The sequence below is a fragment of the Cryptomeria japonica genome, chromosome 5 (genome assembly GCF_030272615.1).
Source record: "Cryptomeria japonica chromosome 5, Sugi_1.0, whole genome shotgun sequence".
NCBI lineage: Eukaryota > Viridiplantae > Streptophyta > Pinopsida > Cupressales > Cupressaceae > Cryptomeria > Cryptomeria japonica.
In genome coordinates, this window is record NC_081409.1 from 323,110,641 (window position 1) to 323,129,427 (window position 18,787).

Genomic DNA, 18,787 nt, shown 5'->3' on the forward strand with positions numbered 1-18,787 from the left:
TTGTAACCCACCGGTTACAGGGATCATGACAAGAACTACACTCAATTGACATTGAATGACAACCTTTGTCATTGATGCCAAAGGGGGAGTAGTAGAGGATGAGAAAAAGGATATGACAGAAGAGATCATCAGCTCAGGGGGAGCAGACAATTTTGGTAACACAGTTTTGACAGTTTTGGTATGACAGTTTTGGTAAGACAGTTTTTGGACATAATTTTTGGCTTTTTCTCATGAGTGTTGCCATCAATGCCAAAGGGGGAGATTGTTGGCAAATGCACACTCCAATGAGAAATTGTAGGTGATTGAAGGTATTGTCAATGATGGAAACCTTACAATCATATGACATCGGCAGGCACCGACATCGACAGACTCTACACCGACATACAATTCTCCGGCACCAAAAAGATGATTACTGACACCTTGGCCGACAAGATTTTGTTTATTATATTTTGTATTTAATTGTAATATATTTTGTAAGCCAACAAGGCGTATTGTAATAAGGCTCATATATAAGTATGCGATCTTATAGAACATCTATAAGAAGAATATGCATAGATGGATATTATGTGCGAATATTAAGGCAGATTTTGGAGTAAGGTTTATGATTATTGCAAGAGCTTAAACCAGCACTGGATCTGGCATAGCAGATTCTTTTTGTAGGAGTACATCTTATTGGATTTCCATAATCCATTTTTGTAAGTCAGCAAGACTTCTTTTGTAACTGAGCAGTGAGCTCTAGGCACTTGGCCTTCCTACATGTGCAGGCCCCCATTTTGTAAGTAATATTCACTTATTGGCCAGTGAGCGAATATTGTGGGTCACAAATCCCACCGAGGTTTTTCCCACACCGGGTTTCCTCACCAAAAATATTATGTTATGGTGTGCTTATTGTTCTTATTTACTGCATTAATTCTAGTTTACCGGTACACTGTTTTGGAATGCATTTTATTTAATAAGATCAGAAAATCCATTCACTGGTTAGATACTGATTCACCCCCCCCTCTCAGTATCTTTGGGAATCCTAATAAAGGCTGCTAGATACATACCTTGGTTTTCTATTTTCCTAGGAGAGGAATTACAAATAACACTAACTAGTCACCTATCTTGGAGAAATTCAACCATATTCTGGTAGGATGGATTAAAGGGAATGAACCTAATTTAAATGTAGAGTTTTTCTTTTAAAAGCTATTTTCTAAGATATTCTCATCTATAGGTATTCCCTTCTACTAGGATCTATAAGTATCATTTTAAACATTACCAATTCTATGCAAAAATTTGTAGGCAAGTGTAAAGCGGAAAAATCGAACCCTAGTTGTTCTCCCCTCCCCAACTCCAAGGAGAGAGAAGGGGGAGTCACTAGGGTTGATGGTTTTCACTTAGGAGAGACTTTACATTCAAAAGAGGGGTTGAAACCCACAAGATCCAATCCCACGCAATGCAATATTGGATTCTAAATGAGTTTCAAGGGTTGTGATAGCAAGGATACCCTCTTTTGTAAAGAATGTAGATAGAAAGATTGAACTAGGAATGCATGTAAAGTAGGAAAGATTCGCTTATAAACAGAGATAGGGATATGGGATGAAGCTGCGGACCTGGAATTAGTAGTAAAATGTCGAGACGGTGCTGTTCTGCAAATTTGAGCAAAAGTTGACAGGACGATGGCGCCCGGCGTGCACACGGTCCTCCAAAAAATCTGCGAAACGAAGGGGGATCTGTTTGTCTATACGAAGGTGTAATGTATGTAGTATGTTGTATGTTGTATGTGATCTCCTCTTCAATGGTTGATTCCTTGTCTTGAATGCAACACCTAGCCTTGAATGGAGACTTAGAATGCTCAATTGTTTGAAGGAATGCTTGAATGCTTGAATGTTTGAATGTTTGAATATCGCTTCCGCCTTTTGCGCTTGCTTATTTCCTTCCTTTTTCTTACCTCCTCTTCTAGGAGAGGAAAATTAGTTTATATACTTGTCAATTAGGGTTAATAGACTGATTTTCCCGACCTTAGGCCGACCAGGAAACATTATTTTCCAATTTGCAAACTTAAAGACCCGATGCCCACAAGAGACCGGGCCCAAAATAGGGCCAGGGACCAGGGCGCTGGGCGCCATGGTCCCACCTCCTGGGACAATAGGGTGCAAGGAGGGATCAGGCCAGGGTGCAGAAAAATGCAGTTTTTGATGTCACAAGTAGGTTTCGGGGTCTCCATTCAGGTTCAACGTTACGCTGCCATCGTGAAGACCCAAATGCAGTCGAAATTGCAAGTGTCACAATTTTAGGATGCTACATTTAGCCCCCACTTTAGCGGGAGTATAAGCGTACGCTCATACTTCCGGTAAAGTACAAGGAAACAACATTGAAAAACTTTTACCATGTCAAGGAGGCAAGAAACACCAAGCCCCCAGTGGACTAAGGATCTTACGACTTCGATTGACAAAGTAAAAGGGAAGATTACGAGGGAGAACCATGACTGTCAGTAGTAAGGTTCCCTCACTATGAGTCATGCAAGAAAGATATCAAAAATTTTCAAGGCAAAGCTAAATTTGTCAAGAAATTTTCAAGTATCTTGAAAAGATATGAACGGGATGTATGCCCCCTACGTTAAAGCGATCGCACACGCCTCACCGGGGGTGATTGCTTTAAGGTAGTGATACATATAAGAAATGAGAAAGGAGCACGTTATCACAAGGATTTAGCCCCCAAATGTGAGATAAGCCCAAGGATAATAGACACAAAACACAAAGCACAAGGTGACTTCGCTTTCCTCAGGGTCAGTATGCTGTATGATAATTCATGTATATCATATGTATGTATGCATAATTGTTCTTCATTCCCCAATCAAGGAAGGTCACCTAGAAGAAGGGAACACATGTGTCTTTTGAGTCAACATGAGAGAGACCAAAAGAGATCTCAATGTTTTGCATCGTCCTCAAGTAGACAACACTAAGGACAACAAATAGAAGAATGAGAATAACACATAGAAGAAGTAAAAAGAGATCAAGAGAGGAGGAGAGAGTCTGCTATGCTAATGAACTAGTCTAGCACGTCATCTACCCCCCGATCTTGCTGATCAATATTTCGGGAAGGCAGGAAACACGCTAGAGGAGGAACATCCAACACAGTAGATGGAGCTATCACAAGATCCAAACAAGGGCTATGTTCATATCCCAAGCCACGGTGTTCTTGTTTAGGAGCTAGGATAAGTGCTTTAGAAAATTCGTTAGATAAATGGTTATCAACATCAACATATTCATATTCACTATCAGAATGAATAGGAGTAACATTTTCATCATGAATAACATTTTCATCTATATCATCATCAAGATTTATAAAAATAGGATCTTTAACTCGCACAGGATCAAGACCATCATGCATCTTATGTTTAGGAGATTTTGGCTCAATCGTCGGCTGAGGAGAAAATGGAATAATATTGGCTAAAGATGTTTTTGGGGATTGCAAAGTTTGAGAAGCAGCTACCTGAGCTCTAAGACGACGCTTTCGTCGGCGTTCACGTGCAGAACGATTTCGTCTAGTCTTAGTAGGAAGTTGAGAAGATTGAGGAGGAGGAATGTTCTCATCCTTAGCACTTGGGTGTTTAGGTTGTGGTCTCTTAGGTTGAACAATAGGAGAAGAGGAAGGTCTCTTCTCTCCATAAGAGGAAGGAGGAGGAACTGCTCCATATAAGGGAGGAATATTTGGTTTAGGAAGGAGACCAAGCCCCTCATGACAAGGAGGTATAGGTCTACTTTTAGGAAGTTTATTAGATATAGGCATAGTCACATTCATAGGAATGGGTTGGGAATCTTCTTGAGGAAAGACATTAGTTTTATCTTTCCAAGGAAGAACTTCCTTCTCAAGAATGATAGGAATGTCAAGTTTGGGTGTTCTAGGTTCACTTAGAGATAGGATCATATCTTTTTTCCACTTTTGATAAGATTTGAAAAGATGATCACTTCGCGGAGGAAGAGATTGGAATTGTTTAGGCCAAAAGTAATCAATAGGAACGCTAGAAGTTCTTTCAGCTGGTTTAAAGAGACTATGACTGACAGTAACAACTTCACCATTATGGGGAAATTTCAAACACTTGTGAATAGGAGAAGCAATAGCTTTCATGGAAGACAGCCAAGGATAGCCTAGCTTCACACAAAATTGTTCGGATGATGGAATAATAGCAAAGTCCACATCAAGGGATTTGTTATGGACCTCAATAGGTAATGTAATAGAACCAATTGCAGGAGAAGAAAATGCATCAAATAGTTTCACAACCACATTTGTTCCATCATAGATCACTTGATTCAATTGCAAAGTAAAAAGGAATTCTTCAGTAATGATATTAACCTGTAAAGCGGAAAAATCGAACCCTAGTCGTTCTCCCCTCCCCAACTCCAAGGAGAGAGAAGGGAGAGTCACTAGGGTTGATGGTTTTCACTTAGGAGAGACTTTACATTCAAAAGAGGGGTTGAAACCCACAAGATCCAATCCCACACAATGCAAGATTGGATTCTAAATGAGTTTCAAGGGCTGTGACATCAAGGATACCCTCTTTTGTAAAGAATGTAGATAGAAAGATTGAACTAGGAATACATGTAAAGTAGGAAAGATTCGCTTATAAATAGAGATAGGGATATGGGATGAAGCTGCGGACCTGGAATTAGTAGTAAAATGTCGAGACGGTGCTGTTCTGCAAATTTGAGCAAAAGTTGACGGGACGATGGCGCCCGGCGTGCACACGGTCCTCCGAAAAATCCGCGAAACGAAGGGGGATCTGTTCATCTCTGCACAAGGATTCTAGATCTTCAATTACAGCTGCGTACCTGCAACCTACACACAGAAAAGAGAGGACAATTGGGGGGTTAGGGATGAGGGGTTTGCCTTTAGGTCAAACCCCGATTTTGGAATTAACCAAGAAATGAGAATGCTGTAAATGTAAATGTTTGTAATGTAAACAAGTACTGATACCTTGTTGTAAGAATGTTTGTATTCTTACATGCGAAGGTGTAATGTATGTAATATGTTGTATATTGTATGTGATCTCCTCTTCAATGGTTGAATCCTTGTCTTGAATGCAACACTTAGCCTTGAATGGAGACTTAGAATGCTCAATTGCTTGAAGGAATGCTTGAATGCTTGAATGCTTGAATGTTTGAATATCACTTCCGCGTCTTGCTTGCATATGTTTTCCTCTTTTTTTCCTACCTCCTCAAATGGGAGGGGAAATGTGGTTTATATACTTGTCAATTAGGGCTGATAGACTGATTTTCCCGACCTTAGGCCGACCAGGAAACATTATTTTCCAATTTGCAAACTTAAAGACCCGATGCCCAAAAGAGACCGGGCCCAAAATAGGGCCAGGGACCAGGGCGCTGGGCGCCCTAGTCCAGAAGGACCAGGGCGCTGGGCGCCATGGTCCCACCTCCCGAGACAATAGGGTGCAAGGAGGGATCAGGCCAGGGTGTAGAAAAATGCAGTTTTTGATGTTGTAAACAGGTTTCGGGGTCTCCATTCAGGTTCAACGTTGCGTCGCCATCGTGAAGACCCAAATGCAGTCGAAATTGCAAGTGTCGCAATTTTAGGACGCTACATAACCATACAAGAAGGATCAATAAGCACTCCACGACAAGGTGTATTCTTGACTTTTGCAACTATATATAAAGGACCATCAGGTGCCCTGATAGTTTCACTGGAATCAAAGGTGATGGAAGGTTCTTTAGGGATTTTCTGCTGTTCCACAAAGCTAATCACATTCGGAGTGATGGACACAAGATCATCAAGTGAGACAGAGGAATCGGTAGTATCAATCGCATTAGAGGTATGAGAAGGTAATGGATCGGTAAAAATCTGAAGATTTTGGTTAGGAGGAGCTACAGATGTGTTGCCTTTATCATTCACACCAGAAACAGAGATAGTATTATTATCAATCAAATCTTGAATTTTACCCTTTAAAGCAAAACATTTTTCAGTATCATGCCCAGGATGACGATGAAATTGACAAAAAGATTTGTTATCAAAGTAGGGTGAATTAATCTTTGCAGGGTCTATTTGCCTTATAGGAGGAAGAGTAAGCACATTTGCAAGTTGTTCGAAACAAGTAATAGAATAAGAAGGCAACGAGCAATACCATAGTAGGGCTTTATCTCTTAATGTTCTAGTAAACAGTTTTGCAAGCAACCTTTGGTCATAAGCAAAATCAGTACATATTGTTTGAAAGGTCTTAACATGTGTTAGAGGATCACCCTTACCATTATAAAGTTCCAAATGCGGAATTTCAACATGTTTAGGGGGGATAGCTCGAACAATGTCAAGAGAAAGTGGGCTCGCGACATCAAATGTGGGCACACTAAACTTAGATTGATTCATAGAGGCAATTTGTTGCTGTAAAGAAGAGACAGTTTGTGCAAGATTGTTAATGGTCGCTTCAGTCGAAGAGTTCATATTAGACGTGTTAGATTGTGATGGAGGTGTTATGTTATTGAAAGAAGGTAGAGAGTAAGGTGGTGGGACACTATGATAGTTAGTCATAGGAGATGATTGGAAAGGAGGAACACTACAAGGAGGAATGGAAGGGTTAAATGAATTGCCCCCTTGCGTCATGTTCATTTGTGGAGATATAATAGGAACACTCATTGAAGGAATGAATGAAGAAGTTGGATAGAATGAAGGAAGAGGGTTGATTGAAGAAGAAGGATTGCCCCCATGATTAGTGATCATAGGAGGAATGTCTTGTATTGAAGTAGTCATTATATTTGATGTAAAAGTAGGTATACTAGCAATAGGAGTCGTCAAAGGGATAGAATGATTAACTTGAGTAGGAGGTTGTGTATAACCTAAGGTTTCGGCACAACTTTTCATAGGCATCACATTCGAATCCACAATGTGTGCAATACCACGTAGAATATCAATTCCATTCTTATCACTTTGAACCATACGTTTTAGACCCTCAATTAATGAAAGAGCTTGACTATCAGGGTATTCTTGAGACATCCATTGTCGAAAATCATCAAATTGGTTATCCAATTTTGAAAGTTGTTCTACAGAAACCTCATGGAGAGCTTCTTCATCATTAAGAGGATTAGAGGAATTACCCATGCCCTCATTAAAAAGGCCATTCAAATTAGGTTCCATCTCTTCGGTAATTACACCTTGGAAAGACTTAATTCTAAGGCTTCGTCTAATGGGAATAGTGTAAGTAGGGCTTATTGTTGTAAAACTCATGCACTAAAGAGAGAGAGAAGATTTTGAATTTTAGAGGTAGCAAATTTCAATAAAACCAGCCAATCTCCTAGATTTAAGCTGTTAAATGCAATCAAGACAATCTCCCGAAATTTCAGAAAAAATGTCCAGGACCGTGGCGAATGGAGTGCACATGGTCCTCGCAACTTTTTTCGAAATTTTCAGGGATGAAAGTTATGATGATTTTAAAGCTAATCTGAAAAAATTGAGTGATTTTACGATCTGTAGATAGGCCAAATTAAAGTTGCAATCTCAAAATTGAACCCTACCAAGATTGTTGAAAAATGTAAAATTTGAATTTTGAAAAAGAGAGGGAAACTGAAATTTTGAATCTTATGATTTTAGAGGGAATACCAAAAGCAATGCAAGTTTTGAAATTTAAAAGTTGACTCGATTTCATGCAAAATTCGAATTTGAAAGTGGAAATCAAGGTTGTTACAATTAAACACTTAATTTCAAAAGTCACAAATTGTAAAAAATTGAATAAAACACTGAAATTTCGAATGAATGCCAACACACTTTTCAGATTTAGGACTGTAAGAAACACAATTTTGATATGAATTTCAATTTCAACAATTTTTGAATGATTAGAAGCCTCAATCCAAGCAATCGCTAGACCAACTTTGACTTTAATTTTGAAAGTGTTAAAATTGATAAAATCAGCCAAAATTCTGGATTTTAGCAGAAAAATACAGTGAGATCTAGCTCCCGAAATTTCAGAAAAAATGTCGGGGACGATGGCGCTCAGGGTGCACACAGTCCTCGCAACTTTTTTCCAAATTTTCAGGGATGAAAGATATTGTGATTTTATTGCGGAATCCAAAGTTACAGCCGATTTGGAGGTGTTTTGATCAGTGAAATTATCAGTCAAAGGTTGAATCAAGAAGGTCTTAAAAATTAGGGTTTTGACATTTAACCACTTAATTTTCAGAATTAAAGCACAAATATGAATTGACAATTTGCAATAGAAGGGTAGATTTGAAACAAGCATTAACAATTAAACATTTCACAAGTTTAATTACTTAAAAAGAAAATTTTAGGGTTTTTATGCAATCAACCTCTAAAATTTGCAAAAGATCAAACATGGAAATATAATTAGGAAAGCAAAATTTTCAGATCTAACCATGAATAATCAGAATGAGGATGTTCACGTCGGGTTCACCAAAATGTAAAGCGGAAAAATATCGAACCCTAGTTGTTCTCCCCTCCCCAACTCCAAGGAGAGAGAAGGGGGAGTCACTAGGGTTGATGGTTTTCACTTAGGAGAGACTTTACATTCAAAAGAGGGGTTGAAACCCACAAGATCCAATCCCACGCAATGCAAGATTGGATTCTAAATGAGTTTCAAGGGTTGTGATAGCAAGGATACCCTCTTTTGTAAAGAATGTAGATAGAAAGATTGAACTAGGAATGCATGTAAAGTAGGAAAGATTCGCTTATAAACAGAGATAGGGATATGGGATGAAGTTGCGGACCTGGAATTAGCAGTAAAATGTCGAGACGATGCTGTTCTGCAAATTTGAGCGAAAGTTGACGGGACGATGGCGCCCGGCGTGCACATGGTCCTCCGAAAAATCCGCGAAACGAAGGGGGATCTGTTCGTCTATGCGAAGGTATAATGTATGTAGTATGTTGTATGTTGTATGTGATCTCCTCTTCAATGGTTGAATCCTTGTCTTGAATGCAACACCTAGCCTTGAATGGAGACTTAGAATGCTCAATTGTTTGAAGGAATGCTTGAATGCTTGAATGTTTGAATGTTTGAATATCGCTTCCGCCTTTTGCGCTTGCTTGTTTCCTTCCTTTTTCTTACCTCCTCTTCTAGGAGAGGAAAATTAGTTTATATACTTGTCAATTAGGGTTAATAGGCTGATTTTCCCGACCTTAGGCCGACCAGGAAACATTATTTTCCAATTTGCAAACTTAAAGACCCGATGCCCACAAGAGACCGAGCCCAAAATAGGGCCAGGGACCAGGGCACTGGGCGCCCTAGTCCAAAAGGACCAGGGCGCTGGGCGCCATGGTCCCACCTCCCGGGACAACAGGGTGCAAGGAGGGATCAGGCCAGGGTGCAGAAAAATGCAGTTTTTGATGTCACAAGTAGGTTTCGGGGTCTCCATTCAGGTTCAACGTTGCGCCGCCATCGTGAAGACCCAAATGTAGTCGAAATTGCAAGTGTCATAATTTTAGGACGCTACAGCAAGTTATATGAGGTCATTTCAAATATCCTCTAGGCTCATGGAAGGAGATTTTAAAGGATAAGAAAAAAAGTGGCTTTGGCCTCAATGAGATTTATCTTTTCAACTAGGCTCTTTTACCAAGTTGGTATAGAGATTTATTTGAAATAAAGATGCTTCTTGGATCAATGTTATTAAAGAAAAGTATCTCTCTAATGACTAGCTATCATCCTTTCTTAGCAGGGACAATCTTTTGAAAGGATTAGCTTTCTAGGAGATGATAAGTATGCCAAGAATCTTACTAGTTGTTTCACCTTCTTTATCATTCAAAATGGCGAGAAGACCTTTTTAGAATAATTTATTTATCTATGAAAAACCCCTAAAAAGTGTTTTGGAGTGTCAACCATTAATGCATATCCTCAAAGAATTTTGGGGTCTCAAATTTAGGGACTACTGGGAGGATGGAATGGAATACAGTTCAAAGTTTCATTGTCAAGAAAGTGTGGATGGAATAGAACAACATTTTTAATGGGAGAGAAAGGAGCTAGGACCAAATATGGAAGAAGGTCTAGAAGGCATGCTCCAAAGGAATTATTCTACCCAATCGTTCTAAATATAAAGAAGCCAATCCTTAAAAAAATTCTATGTTGAGGAACTAATATGAATTAAAAGTTTTTTGATATGTTCCTTCGCAAAGATTGAGAAAGGAGAATAATTGAACACCGGTGTCCTTTGTTGACAAATTGAGATAATGTAAATTTTGTTCGGGATACCAAGAATAATCCATGAAGGCATGGTGGTTTCTATGTGCACTTATTTTATGAGTATTAACATGAATAAATTTTTTAAAGCTAAGTGTCTCATCTTGGCTCTTAGGCTTGAAATTCAACTTGGAATCCAAAAATTAATCATCGAGGGAGATTCTAACTTGAATATCGATAGTTTGTAAAATTGAAAAATCAATTCATGTGCAAATTTGCAGTTATATAGAGGAAGCTAAAGAATTTATTAGACAATTCAAAGATGTTTGGATAAAGTATGTTGTATAGGAAGGAAAAATAAACATCAACTTAGCTTGTCAATCTTAGTCTTCAAGGAAGTTTCTATTCTTACATGAAGATAAGTTATGGATTTTCAAAAGATAGTAACATATACCCCTTATATCAATCATTAATAGTGACAAATACAATAAGGAAAATCTATCTAGTCATGGATCCTCTTGCTAAGTTTTTATGGATAAAGCCTCTAAGTTTAAGAAATCTTATGGGTTATCTTCAACAATTTTGAATCTAAAGCATGCTTTTGCATGCAAACATTGCTTTCTCATACCATGATAGGATTTACATGCATATGTTGCTTTTGATGCATGTAAGCATGCCTCTTGTATATATTGAATGGTTTGTCATGCTTTCATGTAAGTAGCCTTATTTCTACCATGCATGCCTTTTCTTTTAAGTAGTTGTTTTAGAAGGTAGTTAACCTCTTTTACACATATTTAACTTTTGTCATGTCTTTTAATATATTATTAAGAATTATTTTCTTTTTGAACATAATTTTTTCAACTTAATTAAAAAAAATCTTTCCAATGTACTACTCTTGGAGTACAAGAATCTTCTCTCTTTCTTAATTACATATGATACAAACAAATGGTACAATGAAATTCCTTATAATACCTTTTGTAATAGTTACATTAAAAATGATAATTTCTTAATTACATATGACACAAACAAATGGTACAATGAAATTCCTTATAATACCTTTTGTAATAGTTACATTAAAAATGATAATTTCTTAATTACATATGACACAAACAAATGGTACAATGAAATTCCTTATAATACCTTTTGTAATAGTTACATTAAAATGATAATAATATGTTGTACACAAAAATGTCTAACTTGTTGTACTTCAATGGTAAATTTATGTCTACATCAATAATCTACTTATAATTGAAATTAGATCATGGATAAGTTTAAATAAAAAGAGGTACTTTATGCAGTATTATTGGAATTGTAAATTATATGGAATTGAAAATCTAATTTGAGACACAAATATATACAAAACATCAAGGAATGACACTAATTGTTTAAGGGATGACACTAATTGTTCATAATTGATAAGGTGGTACATGTAGTAAATTGATGCCAAGATATATAAACCAATTTAGAATGATGAAAAAGAATAATAATTTTAATAATTAATAACATGTTGCCCCATCAGAAAAAAATATAACTATCACAAAATAAACTAAGGTAATTTAATTTCATACACGACATTAACCAACATTAACCAGTTGAATTTGTGTAATTGGTATATTCTATAAGAAAATATCCAGAGAGTTAAGGACAGTATAGAAAGAATGTTAAATTTAAAGCAAAAATGAGATAAGCTTTGTAGATCTCTAAAATTAATGTCATTTTTCTCTTTTAAATAAACAAACTTGCCAACTATATACCACATTAATAATAATAATAATAATAATAATAATTATAATAATAATAGTAAGATATTTACGAGGCACCACATGCACTTAAGCAAAAAGGTGTACTAAGCACAAGGTCATATGCCAATGATGTCCCACCATAATATCTTAGACCCTCTAGAACATGCCATTGAAAAAATTATGCCATTTGATGATTACCATTTGAAAAAAATATGCTCTTCATGGAATCCCAGATAGAGAATGTAATTTGAACTGCATAAGAGTTGAATACAAACATGGGCTCTGCAACTACAAGTGCATGTGCAGCTTCATCTCATTACAGCTTGCATAATCATACATTCCATTCAATATACACCCTTAAAAAAATACTGTAGTCTGAATCTTCTCAAGTCTAATAGCACTAGATTGCTTCTAAAATCTTCAAAACCTACAATTTAGAGGCAATGCCTACTAATCAATCAATACTCTACAACAAGACTCACATTAATGCTGAAAAATAAAAGAATTCAAACCCCTGGTTTTTTTCCCTTGCAACACAATTACAATCTTGGGCTGACAGAGAGATTTAATCCATCTTCATCCATGTGGAGGGTGAGCATGGTCCTGTATCTGATTTCCTTTGGCTTAACCATTTCAAATTTGTAGAAACGAAGAAGAACTGCAGCAATGATCTTCATTTGCAGGTAGGCAAAATCCCTGCCGATACAGATCCTAGGTCCAGCCTAAAACAAAGACAATTATAGTGAGAAAGACATTGTATATGTATGCAACCATAATATTCAGTCTATCTGACTATTCAATTAGCCATCTCTAGATTTTAATTTTTTTTTTTTTGGTTGGGCCAGGGTATCTCTGCGACCCAGCCCAGCGCCAGGTAAGTCCGAGTCTGGGAGTCGAACCTGAGACCAATGGAGAGCAAACCACGGCCCAAGCCAACTCCGCTACTCGTGCAGTTTCTCTAGAATTTAATGTTGATCACAGGGGTTTCACTAAGGAACATATTGAACAATGCAATCATAATATTGTAAATACTCAATGTGAAATTTACTACCATCTCTTGTCATCCATTAAATCTTTCATACCACTTCTCAGAGAGTGTATCACTCCAGAGATTTGAAATAAGAATACTCCATGAGTCATTACTACATTGTATGATCAAACATGTTATTAGGTCAGCTAAGCTTTAGGGTTTGGATATATAAAGGGCTTTGGCTTCATCTACCTGAAATGCAGTAAACTTGAAGGGTGATTGTGGATGGAAGACGCCATTCTCAATCCATCTTTCAGGCTTAAATTCCTTTGCATCATTGCCCCATAGGAAAGCCATTCTTCCCATAGCATAAGGGACATAGCTTACAAAATCTCCTTTATTAACTTTGAACCCATCAGGAAGAATGTCATCCTTAACTACATATTTACCATCCTGCATTGCTCAATACAAGAGTCATGGAGGTGAATAACAGCAGAATCAACGAAATTATAGAATACCCAATTTTGACTGAAATAAAATGAATATCTAATTATATCAGAGGCCACCTCCAAATACAGCAAAACCAATACAATTATGGAACACCCAGTTAGAGGGAACTTACAACAGGAACAGCTGGATAAAGCCTCAGAGTCTCAGACAAAGATGCATGAAGGTAATGCATTTTATCCAGGACTTCATGAGTTAGACAATGTGCAAAGGTGCCGATGTCAGTACTTTCTGTATCCTCTATCACACTGCTTATTTCCTTTACAATTTTCTCTTGTACTTGAGGGTGCTTGCAGAGCATGTAGAGGAACCATGACAGTGTAAGTGCTGTTGTATCCCTAGCAGCCATCATGAAGTTGAGAATAAAATCTCTTAGATATTTATCAGAAAATGTTTCTGAACTCTCCTTGTCACTCAACGTGATATACCTAGACAATATATCTGGTTTCACCTGTAACCCAAAAAGGAAAGTTATGATTGACAGTAAAAAAAGAGTATTAACTGTGACTCTATAGAAGAGAAAAAGTGTTACATGATGAAGCTTCCTCACATAGTTCAATATGTCAGAGATGAATAATTTAATATCTTACATTTTCCTTTTCTGCAGAAACCACTTCCTGCCTTCTGATCTCAATGACTTTGTAAAGAAAATCATCCACTATTTTAATGTTTTTCCTCAAGATGGCCTCTGATCCAATGTTGAAAACCTTTTTGACTTTCCAAAAGCTGCCAACATAACGGTGAAACATCATAGCATTTGCAACATCAAAAGCCTCTGCAAAAGAAGTTTCGGGCCCTGCCCTTGATTTTGTACTTGACAGGCTGTTGATGTCCACACCAAACACCACTTTGCAGATGGCATCAAAGGAAGACCTCATGAAAAGATCCTAAGAGTTATACAGGGCCACATTTTCAGTAACAGTTGAGCAAAAATCAGTTAACTATATACATGCATTGGCAGAAAAAACAAGTTTTGCTGTATTTATAAAGAATCCAATCTACAAAGGTCAGTCCACAATCTGAGAGATTATAGTTCAACTAGCTATACATAACATGAGCAGAAAGGAGGGAAACCAATCTATAGCTTGTGGAGAAGAAAGCATCATAATGATTACAACCACCAGGCAATTTGATCTATAACAATGTTAAGCAATGCTAATAGCAAACGAGGATGGCTATACTTGTAATTCAGAAAGTATCCCACTGACAACCACCACAAAATAAGGGACCCTGGAAGCACAAAGGCTCCACCAATTACTCTTAATACTAGATGGGACTGTTAAGGTTTAACACAATATAGAAACTTCCACAACTATATTTGCTTAGTTTGCCAGAGCACTATGGCCTGTAACTAAATGAATTCCAGGACTCCTAGAGTCCAGTAGTTTGGAAAAAAAACAGATATATAAGAATTGAGGATGGTTTGAGTAGTTGAAACATGGAATCCCTTTTCTATACAGGGATCCCCAAAATCTGTATTGCTAATATTGGCCTGCCTAATTTTTTTTTAAAGTGCTTCTTTTTTCCACCATATCACCATGAATAAACCTGCATAATTTCCAAAACTCTAGAGCCAAACCCACACTACTCAAATTTGAAAAAAACATATCATTTCAGAAATGCAGAGTATTACAGATAGAGGGTATGTTACCTGCATCTCCACACACTTCTTTTCTTCAGCAGCTTCTTTGAAAATGCTTGCAAGCTTCACTGCAATACTACTGAAAACCACACCACTAAAGTCCATAAAAACCTTGGTAGAAAACTCCAAACCAGCCAACTTTCTCTGCTGCCTCCATTTGTCTCCATCAACATTGAAAATTCCATCACCAAGAAGATCTCTCATAATCTCATGGTTAGAAATTCCCTACAACAATCAAAGATAACTCCTTAAGCTCAAAATCTCAAAAGACTCACCAAAAAAATTCCTACAATTTAATTACCCTATTCACAATTCCACACCAATGAGCTCAAATATGATAAGATCCAAGACACAACACCTTGTAATCTAACTGCATTATCAACACCAATATGCAAAACAGATCATGACTGGAATTATCCAACCTTGACATAATTTGTGAAGTTGGTCTTGAGGATGTGCTCCACATTGATAGGATCTGTGGTGAAAACATAGCTAAAAGTGGGATACATCACCCTGAAAGTCTTGCATCTCTCAGCCTGCTCTGTATGATAGTCGTGCAAACGTTCAAAATTCATGACATGACTTAGCATTGTGCCTACCAGAGGTGGATATGCACCATTGTTCCTGAATTTTCTGAGAAACCCAACAATCCATAGAGAAAATACTAGCAGAAAAACTGTGACAGACAATGTGTATATACTCAAATCCATGTTTCTGAATATGAATTGGGTGTATACACACTAGTTGATCTTATAGTGCCAAAGTAAACTGATGGGGGACCATAGAGCTTGGCACCTTAGGACTTGTATTATAATAATCATACCCTCGTGTGTATCCACTTTCTCTTGTCGTAATGATGACTTCTCCATGAGAATGTTTTATCTGTAATTAGCTTTGAATTCTTTCTGGACTTGTAAACGTACCATTCACATTGTTTTCAATAAAGGCTAGTGAGGCACTATGCTGCTACCATCATAGCATTCTTAAAAAAAAACATAAAAAAATTGTTCAAATATTTTCAAGTTTATTCCTGCCAGTAATTTACTAAGTTTGAATGATTTAGATTCTTTTTATGACCTTTGAATGTCTTTAGAAGAAATCCAATTGTTAAATGCCGCGAATTGACAGGTAATGATAGTGACCGGTGTACTTAAAGAAAATCCATGACTTCTGCTGCCAGATTATTCTCTTTGTTAATATCTGTAACTTTTTGAAAAACATTAAAATAATTTTTTTTTATTAAAAATTTCATGAATAATGTAGAATACACAAATTAATTGAATGAGTTGTTTGGGCTACTTAATCATGATCAGGTCTTTCTTTTATCTTTTTATTCATTATTTTTTACATTATAAATATTTGTCTTAAATATTTGAATTTTTAATCAATTTAATACTAATTAATTGTAACGGTAAAATTTACATATTCATGTTTTGATTAAGTAAAAGCAGGTATTTGAAAGGTACCCGAACCTTGTACATGCCAGGAGATCAGAAGAACAAGAAAGAAACGTGCCCGATCACTTCAAAAAATAGAAAGATCCCACCCGAAAAAAGGGATCAACTTACATAACATAACATAAAAAACCAGAAACAGACAACGAAAAGAAAGCACAACGACAACAAAAAGATAGAACCAAGGACCCCTGCAGAAACGGAGACATAGACCTAAATACTTTTCATGATTTCCTTAGCATGAACAACCATTTGTTTCATGTTGTTCGCCGAGGTCTTTAATTCCTCCAGCTCACGACCTTTGATGTCGCCCTTGATCTTTGTATTAGTGCTGGTCCTCTTTTCGTGACCCTTCTTGTCCGGCTGCTCTTTATCACCATCCTTCTCTGCATTGTTCTCAAATCTATTGATCACAATGTTCATGTTATCCACCGAAGCTTTGAGGATTTGAAAATTTTGATCTGCAATCTTCTTAACATTGAGTTCCAGTTTGTCGATTCTGCTACCCAAGTTGTTCATTTTATTTTCCATTCCTTTAATCTCCTTGTTATCTTCCATCTCATTGACCTTTTTTTTATTTTTCCATTGCTACGATTTTACCCACCATACATTCAATTGCTTCCGCATTGTGAAGAACAACAATATGTTCCTTAACATGTTCCGCCAGGGGCTTATCACCAACCGTAACTCTTGTGATAGCCTTCGTATCCGTCTTCAAACTATTAATATCCTTCACCATGGTTCCAATGGTATCACATAAAGCTTTTATAGTATCATTATCACCGATACCACTTTTATCCCCTTTATCCTCCTTCTGCAAACTTGTGGTATTCAAACCCTCAATGTTGCCCATCACCGGGTTTTCCTCCCCTTCTTTATCCTGACCCTCATCCTTCTTGTTCTCCTCAACATCCTCCTCAGAATCAACCAGAATATGGCTGATGTCTTTATTGTTATCCTTTTTAGTGTTCTTCCTCTGAATCTGCTTTCCAATTGCTTTCCCTTTCTTTTTTTTAACAATTTTTTTCTCAAAGGATTCAATTTCAGACTCCGACATGTCTGAATCCACCACAATCCTTTTCCTCTTAGCCTTATTCCTCCCTTTTTTGCTAGTCTCTTTCGATTCTCCCTCAGTCTCCGAATCAAAGTTGAATCCGCTGGCTTCACTCTTTGTAGTCTCATCTCTTGCATTTTTGCCTTTAATAGGCTTTTCAATGCATTTCCCCTTTTAAGCATTTTATAAACCAGGACCATAAGCCCCTGGTGGAGGGCATGGTCACCTTTGGGATCTTTCTGAACCTCCTTGATAGTGTGGTCCATAGAAAAGGCTAGGTAATAAGGCAAGCTCACATTTTCCCCATGGCGGAAATGGTTGAGCAAGACAAAGTGATGACCATAGGCTCTAGTAAACCTACCATCCAAAGTAATGTAGGCAATATAAGCAAATAAAACAAACCTCCATGGCCTACAAATCCTCTTTGGAGCATGGTAGGAGTTGTCGATTTTCACCATCTTTCTCCTCTCATCGTCCGTGACTGGGAACTTGTCCGCTGCTTTATTTGATATGCTGCAGTCCCTATAAAATGTCATTCCCTCTGTAATCATCCCCGTAGCCTCAGCAATGACCTCCTCATCAACATTCATCATCTGGGACCCAACTAGGATTTTGCCATTTTTCCAGTTCTTGATGAAATAGTTGGTAATAGTGGGATCTTTCCCACTTAGCCTCTCCATGAACACATTTAGACCCCCCTACTGAAGGATATCCCAGACTTCGCTGTTCTTTCTCCAGTTAGAGCAAGAGGTGGGTTCGAATCTTTTCTTGTTACCTCCCATTTATTCAACACTTTCCTTAAAATTCCTTCTCTCGACTTCAAAACCTCTTCTCTGGTTTCTGTGGATGCCCTATAAAAATGCCCAGAATTCGTGCCAGACAATTATGATAAGACACCTATATAAATGCTCATTACCTCCGAAATAACCCTGCATCGAAAAAGGCGGAAGAGGCATTAGAAACAATGATTAAAAGTACCACATTGCCTAGCCTGGTTGCGGTCCAGATTAAGCGGGGATTTCATTTCACTTGTAATCTCACTTTCACCATAACTAGTAATGATGTCTTCCGATTGGCAAACCAGGTTGGCAGCCCAATCAGCGCAGGAATTGGCCTCCCTATACACATGTAAAAACACACATTTCAAATTCTTCACTGATTTTCTTAGTTGCTTTAATAGCATTACTAATTGACCAAGAAGGCGAGAATTTCATATTTAAACAATTGATTATGTTCAAAGAGTCTCCTTCACACCAGACTTTAGTGTAGTTAGCTTCCTTAGCAAGGATCATCCCATGGTAAACTGCCATTGC

At 37.4% G+C, this 18,787-nt stretch overlaps 1 protein-coding gene across 1 annotated transcript; it reads right to left on the reverse strand.

The window, feature by feature from the left end:
- Positions 1 to 12,090: 12,090 nt before the first annotated feature.
- LOC131062442 (cytochrome P450 704C1) lies at positions 12,091 to 15,822 on the reverse strand. Its single transcript, XM_057996110.2, has 6 exons — positions 15,389 to 15,822; positions 14,976 to 15,191; positions 13,915 to 14,211; positions 13,440 to 13,775; positions 13,070 to 13,270; positions 12,091 to 12,569 (listed from the first exon to the last, which is right to left on the reverse strand). Exons 1-6 carry the CDS (start codon positions 15,674 to 15,676, stop codon positions 12,387 to 12,389), a joined length of 1,521 nt encoding a protein of 506 aa, XP_057852093.2. The 5' UTR covers positions 15,677 to 15,822; the 3' UTR covers positions 12,091 to 12,386.
- Between the last annotated feature and the right edge of the window lie 2,965 nt (positions 15,823 to 18,787).